The sequence below is a fragment of the Helianthus annuus genome, chromosome 11 (genome assembly GCF_002127325.2).
Source record: "Helianthus annuus cultivar XRQ/B chromosome 11, HanXRQr2.0-SUNRISE, whole genome shotgun sequence".
NCBI lineage: Eukaryota > Viridiplantae > Streptophyta > Magnoliopsida > Asterales > Asteraceae > Helianthus > Helianthus annuus.
Window position 1 is genome coordinate 173974551 of NC_035443.2, and position 8867 is coordinate 173983417.

Sequence of the window (8867 nt, forward strand, 5' to 3'; positions counted from 1 at the left end):
CTGGTCGTTCATCACCGGTTGATCTTGGTTTGTCGGAGATGCACGACCGTTCCTCAGACCGCACGACCGTGCCACTTGCCCAGGTCAATTTTCTAACAGAATGTCCGCAGCTTTGTCGTTTTGTCCGGAAAGTCCTCGTTTTCACTATTGATGTATTGCAAAATACATCGGTATTCGCGTCGGTTTTAGTCATTAGTTATTCGTTTTTAGTGTCGTTTTTAGATAGATTGTACATACTTTTGATTTAATTGTGTTTCCAGGTCTTTACAGCCAAAAGGAGTGAAAACGAGCCAAAATCTGGAAAGGCGGAAGGCTGGAACGGAAATCGAGGAGTCGGGAGCTGAAACATAGCGAAAATGCAGTTCTGGAGCTTCCAGGCGGGCCGAGTAAGCTTACAAGTATCTTCATGCGCCCGCGTTAACTTAAAAGAGAATTCAGAATAACTTAAGTTCTCGCGGCCCGCATCAATTTAGCCCACACCTTTACGCAGGCCGCGGGAGTTATAACAAGGGTTTCCGGTTTGGAACTTGTGAAGCGGGCCGCGTAGACTTACCAGAATATGTCACGCGGTCCGCTTGAAAACCCTATGTCGGCAACAGTATGTGCCTTGCATGGAAATTTAGGGTTTGAAGGTTATAAAGTGGGAAAAACGTTAACAGCCGAGAGAGATACGAATTTTGGAGTCTTAGGCGACTTTTGGAGGCTGTTGAAGACTGTTGAAAGCTACGGTATTGCTTGGAATCGTCGGGTAACATCTTGGAGCGCTCGGGAGTAGAGATTACGGGTTTAAACCTCCTGTTTCTTTGTTTTCGTTCGTTTATATTTTGTTGCATGATGAATTCAGAATTTAGCATGACTTTATTTATGTTCTTGATTATGTTTTCCGGCTAAAAACCGTAAACTACCTAGGTTAATGACTATGGCATAACAAAGTTTGGATTTTTATTTGATTTTTGTCGTGGTTGTGGATCTTTCTTGCATTGTACACGCTATGGGAATTTAACTTGGTGCGTATGTGTGCTTGTGATTATCTTATTATTGATATTTATTTCATATAATCCTTGGTGACGGTCTTTATCACAAAATAGGGTTATATTAGGGTTCTTGATTTAGGTGAGTGTCTATATCATGTAATAGGTCATTAATCCATTAGGGTGAAAACGCGTAAATAACCTTAGAAGCAATATTCGGTAATTTAATAAAATCAAGTGTGCTGCTAAACTCGTCGCTGTGAGGCTCGAGGGTATTAATAGGTCTCGGTTTGGTTATAAGTCCTTAACGTTCCATTGTCTATTAAACCAAGATTAAAACCCATAGTTGCCTTAGACATTCGCGCGGCAAGGTAGAGCGTCTTACATAGGCACTTTCAAGAAACTAGAGGACTGAAAGGAAAATCTAGAAAGCCGGTGAGCATAACATCCTAGGTAGTGCCACAAAAATCGCCTCGAGAGTGTTTGAGGGGATTAGTGGTGTCTTAATAGGTTTAGCATTTAAAGATCCCGGTTCCACAACACAAAATTATTGAATAGAAATCCATTCTGAGTTTAGCTTGCGTCTAGCCTAGGTAGTCTTCATCATCACTAGTCAAAACCTTCGTTCAAGTTCGTGTCTAGTCTTCTAGCATTATTTTATTATTTTAATTAGGATATTTAGAAACCCCCCCCCCAATTAATCAACAATTTAGTTATGTCGTGTCAGTCTAGTTTAGATATAGTCGTAGCGTAATCAGTAGAGTCTCGTGGGTTCGATACTCGGACTTGCTTTAGCTTTACTACATTGATCGGTTCACTTGCCGGTTGTGTGGTTTAGGGTTTAGATCGAGTCTTAGTTTTATAAATTTAAAGCTTAGAGAGTCTAGAATTAGGGTAATTTTAGTTGTTTTAATTAACCCATTTTCAGCACATCAAGTTTTTGGCGCCGTTGTCGGGGACTCTTGGCGATTGCGTTGATTACTTTGTTTGGACTTACTTGACATATTACGTGCTAGTTGTTTATTTTGTTTGAGTCGTAGGAGTCTAAGTAGTCTAGTGTCTTTTATAGTTAGTCGAGTCGTTTAGTAGAGTCTTCTTACTTGTTTGTTCTCGGTTTTTGCAGTGGATGCCCCATACGCGCTCGCAGGGACCGCCGCCACTTCCGTTTACACTCAAGTCTTCCTTCTCGTCTTCTACGTCCGAGGTACGTGCTTCTAGCTCTACTTCGTCTTCACATTCCACCCCAGCGTTCGATTTTACACCAAAGTCTTCACCCCACAATTCCCCGCCACCCACCCGTCCACCTAGTCCACCACCCGTAGTTCACATGGCCAGAAGGACAGTTTACGATCAGGCGACCACCGGCTTTGCCGGTGGGAATTCCCCCATCACCCTTCCAGAGATCTCGAACGATCGGTCTTGGCAGATTCCATCCTACACTATGACCGCCATCACAAATTCTTGCCAATTCCATGGTCGTGACGACGAGGATGCCCCCGCTCATATCAATCGCATCACTCGTCTCTGCAGCACCTTCTCCATTGAGGGTGTCAATCTTGATGCTAGGTATCTTCAGGTTTTTCCGTTCTCACTCGCTGGACGCGCAGCCGTCTGGTTCGATTCCCAGCCAGCTGGCACTTTCACTACTTGGGCAGGTCTTCGCGATGCATTCTTAGCCAAGTATTTTCCGCCAGCCAAGGCGTCTCGCCTTCGTGACCAGATTCACTCATTTCGTATGGAGCCGGATGAGCCGTATCACTTAGCTTGGGAGCGTTTTCAGACCTTGATTCCCTGTTTTTCTCAGCATGGTCTATCCGATTGGGCGTTGGTAGAGAAATTCTACAATGGTCTTACTCCTGAGATTAGAGCTCGCTTCGATACTTTAGCAGGAGGTCAACTTATGGGAAAGAAGACGGTGGCTGAGTGCAATGATTTGTTTGAGAGTTTTTCTCACTCCGATATGGACTACAGTACTACCAGCAGGACTTCCATTCCTGTGCGTACCACCTCGGCCGGTCGAGAGGTAAACCAAGTTAGCCTGGATCCATCGGTAGCTGCTGTAGTCGAGAGTTTGAGGCAGGAGATGAGGCAAGAGTTGAGCGAGATAAAGAAGAAAGTTGATAGGTGTGAGGTTTGTCGAGGAGGTCATGATACTATCGATTGTCCTACCCTTACTCTTGAGCAGGTAGAGTACATAGCCGGTCAGTATAGGGGTCCCACGAATCCGTTCAATAATTCTAATTCCAGCTGGCGTGGTAGTGGTAATTCGAGTGGTTACCGTTCGTCTGGAAATCCTCCTGGATTTCCATCTGGTCCTTGTCAGAGTAGAGGGCCCGGTATTTACACGAATTCTAGTTCAGGGCAGTTTAGTGGGTCAGGTTCGAGTGCGCAGTTTGCGAGTGGAGGAGCGACTCAGGAGAGTCAGGGTAGTGGGAAGGCTCCCGAGAGTAGTCTGAGCAGGTTAGAGGAGATGTTCGCTCAGATGATGACGCAGAATCAGGCATTCGTTAAAAGGCAGGAGCAGACTAATAAGAATCAAGAACTCCAGCTCAAGAGTCAGCAGGCCGCCCTTCTTGATCTTCAGCGAACAGTGGGCGGACTTGCTAAGCAGTTGCAGGAGCACCCGCCGGGTCAGTTTTCGGGAAACACTTTCACGAATCCCGCGAATCAATCAGCGAAGGCGATTACGACCCGTAGTGGGAAAAGTTTGGGAGAGGTAGTGAGAGAGAGAGTTGAGGTTGAAGAAGTAGAGGAAGAAGTTGATGAGGAGATCGAGATGGAGGCTCCAGGCAAGGTGCACACGAGGCTAGCCCCAGCAAGTACCGCACACGCCGAGGAGTCGCCAGTAGAGAAGAGAGTAGAGAAGCAGCCGACGAAGGTTCGGCCGGCACCGGTGATTGATTATTCTCGCCTTCCATTCCCCGCCCATGCCAGGCAGCAGAAATATGCTCAGGAATACGGGAAATTCCTCGAGATGTTTACACAGTTGAAAATCAATCTTCCGTTCATCGAGGCGCTTCAGTCTATGCCTAAGTATGAGAAATTTCTCAAAGATCTTTTGAAGCGTAAGGAGAGAATCGGTGAGCTTTCGAATATTCCGTTGACAGGAGGTTGTTCCGCGGTAGTCTTGAATAAGCTACCAGAGAAATTGACCGACCTTGGTACTTTCACGATTCCATGTTTCTTTGGGGGAGCCGTTACCCCTGCTCACGCCTTAGCCGATTTAGGGGCCAGCGTCAATCTGATGCCATTTTCGTTGTACGAGCGACTTGGTCTATGAGAGCTTACACCCACGCGCATGTCATTATCCTTGGCTGACCGATCAGTCAAGTATCCTCATGGGATAGTAGAGAATTTGTTGCTGAAGGTTGATAGGTTTGTGTTCCCAGTGGATTTTGTTGTGCTCGATATGGAGGCCGATGAGAGAGTTTCGATTATTATTCTAGGCCGTCCATTCCTTCAAACCGCAAAGGCGATCATCGACGTCTTTGACGGTAAGATCTCTCTTCGTGCGGGTGACGAGATTGTCACATTCGAGATTGATAGAGCGATGCAGCATCGTAGCGGTCGTGATGATGATAATGGGTCGTGTCATTCCGTTTACTTTCTCAATTCATTCATATCTTGCGTCGACACGTGTCTTGAGAACATTAGTGGAGCTGATTTAGTAGGCGAGGGAGTTGTTGACGAGCAGGATGAGGAGGAGGTTAAAGAAGTAGAGGAGGAGCAGTTGGATGAGAGTGATGAGTTGAGGGTTCCTGAGCCTTTAGAGCTCGATGCGATTATTGATGAGAGTACTCCTGTAGAGATCCCACCGCCTTTAGAACTTAAGGTTCTTCCATCACATCTCGAGTACGCATTTCTAGGAGAGAAGCCGAATATGCCTGTCATCATATCTTCGAAGTTGACAGAGGAGGAGAAAGCGAGGTTGATTTAGGTGCTTAGAGAGCACAGTGATGCGATTGCCTGGAGGCTATCCGATATCAAGGGCATCAGCCCTACTTTTTGCACGCATCGCATTCTGATGGAGGATGTTTTCAAGCCTGTAGTGCAGCCGCAACGTCGCTTGAATCCGAAATGCAGGAGGTAGTGAAGAAGGAGGTGATGAAGCTGTTAGAGTCTGGTTTGATTTATCCTATTTCTGATTCAGCTTGGGTGAGTCCCACACAGGTCGTCCCGAAGAAAGGGGGGATGACGGTTGTTCTAAATTCGAAGAATGAGCTTATTCCGTCTCGTACTGTTACGGGTTGGCGTGTGTGCATTGACTATCGAAAGTTAAATGACGCCACTCGTAAAGATCATTTTCCGCTCCCATTCATTGATCAGATGCTTGAGCGTCTCGCGGGTCAGCAGTTCTATTGCTTTCTCGACGGGTTTTCGGGTTATTTCCAGATCCCTATTGCACCAGAGGATCAGGAGAAAACCACTTTTACATGTCCATACGGCACATACGCGTACCGACGCATGCCATTTGGACTATGTAACGCTCCTGCTACATTCCAGCATTGTATGATCGCGATCTTTCAGGATATGGTCGAGAGTTCGATGGAGGTTTTTATGGACGATTTCTCAGTGTACGGTAGTTCCTTCGATCAGTGTTTGATGAATCTTGAGAGGATGTTGAAGAGATGTGTGGAGACGAAGCTGATGTTGAATTGGGAGAAGTGTCACTTCATGGTGACTGAGGGGATTGTGCTAGGGCACAAGATTTCGCGAGCTGGTATTGAGGTTGATAGGGCGAAGATAGACACGATTAGCCAGCTCCCTCCACCGACTAGTGTCAAGTCGGTTCGTAGTTTTCTCGGTCATGCGGGATTTTATAGGCGCTTTATTAGGGATTTTTCCAAAATCACACGCACCATGACGCGATTGTTGGAGAAGGACGTTCCTTTCATCTTTGACGAGGAGTGCCTTCGAGCGTTTGAGTTTCTGAAGGAGAAGTTAGTGAGTGCGCCGATCCTCGTGTCACCTGATTGGAGCTTACCATTCGAGCTGATGTCCGACGCGAGTGACTACGCAGTTGGTGCGGTGTTAGGGCAGAAACGGGAGAAGCATTTTCACCCGATTTACTATGCGAGTAAAACTTTGAATGATGCCCAGGAGAATTACACCACCACAGAGAAGGAGTTGTTAGCAGTGGTGTTCGCGTTCGATAAATTCCGATCATACCTCGTTCTTTCGAAAACCGTCGTGTTTACTGATCATTCTGCTCTGCGTTACCTGTTTCAGAAGAAGGACGCGAAGCCGCGCCTTATACGATGGATTCTGCTTCTTTCCGAGTTTGACATTGAGATTAAGGATAAGAAAGGGGCAGAGAAAGTGGCGGCAGACCACTTGTCCCGTTTAGAGGATCCGAAGAGAGAGGAGATTCGTGAGGAGGCGATAGGAGACAGATTCCTTCACGAGTCTATTGATGCTGTTACGGCAGGGGTTGGGGATTTACCGTGGTTTAGCGATATAGCCAATTATTTGGCTAACGGGTTCGTGATTGAGGGTATGCATCGCCAGCAGAGGAGGAAGCTTATGAATGATGCGCGGAAGTACATTTGGGACGATCCCTATCTCTTCAGGATAGGCGGTTATCGAGTTTTGAGGAGATGTGTGAGTAGAGAGGACGGCTGGGACATTATTCGCCATGTCCATGAGGGATTGACTGGAGGACATCATGGTGCGCATGTGACTGCGCAGAAGGTGTTTGATTGTGGTTTCTATTGGCCGACAGTAGTAGATGATGCGGCCAAGTTTGTGAGAAAATGTGACCGATGCCAACGGACCGGCAACATCTCATCCAAGGATGAGATTCCCCAGAATCCTATTCAAGTGTTGGAAGTCTTTGACGTTTGGGGCATCGATTTCATGGGGCCATTTCCATCCTCGAGTGGGAATCGGTACATCCTCGTTGCGATAGACTATGTTTCGAAGTGGGTGGAAGCTCAAGCTTTGCCTACAAACGACGCACGAGTGGTGGTGAGGTTCTTGAAGAAGTTGTTTACGCGATTTGGTACTCCTAGAGCAATTATTAGTGATCGCGGTACGCATTTTTGCAATGCGGTTATGGAGAAGGCGTTGGAGAGATATGGAGTTACGCACCGCTTGTCTACCGCGTATCATCCGCAAACAAGCGGTCAAGTGGAGAACGCGAATTGAGGAGTGAAGAGGATTTTGGAGAAGACGGTAGGTAAGAGTCGGAAGGATTGGTCCGACAAGTTGGACGATGCGTTATGGGCCTTCCGCACCGCCTACAAGACGCCATTAGGGACGACACCGTTTATGATTGTTTATGGGAAAGCGTGCCATTTACCGGTCGAGTTAGAGCATCGGGCTCTATAGGTGCTCAAAATGGTGAATTTAGATTTGACCGAGGCCGTTAGGAGACGATTTTTCCAAATTCATGAGTTGGAGGCGCTTCGTGACGCCGCATATGATCGTTCTTGGAGTACCAAGGAAAAGTCGAAAACTTTGCATGATAGAAGGTTGCGGAAGTTGAAGGAGTTTAAAGTGGGCGATCAAGTACTTTTGTTTAATTCGAGGTTGAAGTTGATTGCCGGGAAGTTGAAGTCGAGATGGTCCCGGCCGTATGTCGTGAAGGAGGTTTTCCCGTACGGTATTGTCGAGTTGTTTGATGAAGCGAGTTCGAATTCGTGGAAAGTGAATGGTCATAGGTTGAAGCACTACATATGGGGTCCCATCGACACCGCCGAAGAGGAAACCGTTCCTCTTTCGGACCCGCCTAGCACCACCACGTAGGTTCTTGAGTGAAAACTCAAGTGTAGAGTTTGTACATTGAGTCATTGTCCGTGTCGCGTCTTTAGTTAGTGTTTTAGGTGTTTTTGCGTCATTTATCGTCGTGTCGTATTTGTGTCCGTTTCGTGTTTTGTTAAGTATTTTTGCAGGTACATCATCCTTCCCGTGGCCGAAGTCGACTACCGAACAGCCTCACAGGTACGTTTAACGTAAAAAACAAGGATATAATTGCAGGGGGTACTTTGGGAATTAACTAAAAATAATTTTTGCTGCAAACTGCTGCTGCTGTCAACACTTTTGCTGTAATTTGCTGTCCAGGCGGCCTGCGTGAACTATTAGTTCACTCTTACGCGGCCCGCTTGGACTTTAAAGATTTTGAAAAAAAACAAGCGCTCGCGGCCCGCTTCAACTTCCCCTTATAACTTACGCGGGCCGCGTGAATGGTGTATGTCGGCAGCATGTATGAAAACCCCCAAATCATTCACAGTTGAAACCCTAGCCCAGTTTACCTTCCCCTCCGGCGATTAACCACCATTCCCACTGCCATTCCATCTCCGGCCTCTACAGTCCCCACCACCACCATCTTCATCCACCGATCACCCACCATCACTTACCCCAACCGACCACTACACCCACCCACCATCATGCACAGTTTGTCGATTACATACGGTCACCCCTTCCATCTCCGACCACCATCACTTCCGGTCATAATATCAACCCCACTGTCGGTTCTGTTCGGTCGCATATAAGGTACGCTCCTTCTTAATTACTTACTGCACTGTGTTTCGTCATCGAGTCTAGTTTAGTTAGGTCGTTGTTTTGAGTCCGCAGGTTTGTGTTGTGTTGGTTCAGTTTGTTTCTTAGTCGAGTCTGCCAGTAGGTTCAAATATGGGTCAGTAGGTTATAATTTCGGGTCAGTGTCAGTGTGTTCTCTGTTGAGTCCATCTTGTTTGCGTTGTTGAATATTTGCTAGGGTGCGGTGTTGGTGCACTTGTGTCTGTACTTTGTCTGTATTTTGTAATGTTATAAAACGATGTCTTTTGTCTGTCGTGTTTACGTCTTTTGTTGTGTTGTATATGTGTTTGAATACAGTTTGACCAAGTCAACCATCCTCCTGGTTTGACTTGGCCAAACAGTCAACACTATGTTTGT

General features: G+C 46.6%; 2 protein-coding genes across 2 annotated transcripts; both read left to right on the top strand.

Annotated features, from left to right (window-relative positions):
- The first annotated feature begins 559 nt into the window (after window positions 1-559).
- LOC110888769 lies at window positions 560-4251 on the top strand. Its single transcript, XM_022136277.1, has 3 exons — window positions 560-748; window positions 2095-3765; window positions 3958-4251. The coding sequence occupies exons 1-3, from the start codon at window positions 560-562 to the stop codon at window positions 4249-4251; spliced, it is 2154 nt and encodes a 717-aa protein (XP_021991969.1).
- A 3059-nt stretch (window positions 4252-7310) lies between these two features.
- On the top strand, window positions 7311-7718 carry LOC110888770. The gene has a single exon (XM_022136278.1). The coding sequence runs from the start codon at window positions 7311-7313 to the stop codon at window positions 7716-7718; it is 408 nt and encodes a 135-aa protein (XP_021991970.1).
- Window positions 7719-8867: the final 1149 nt, after the last annotated feature.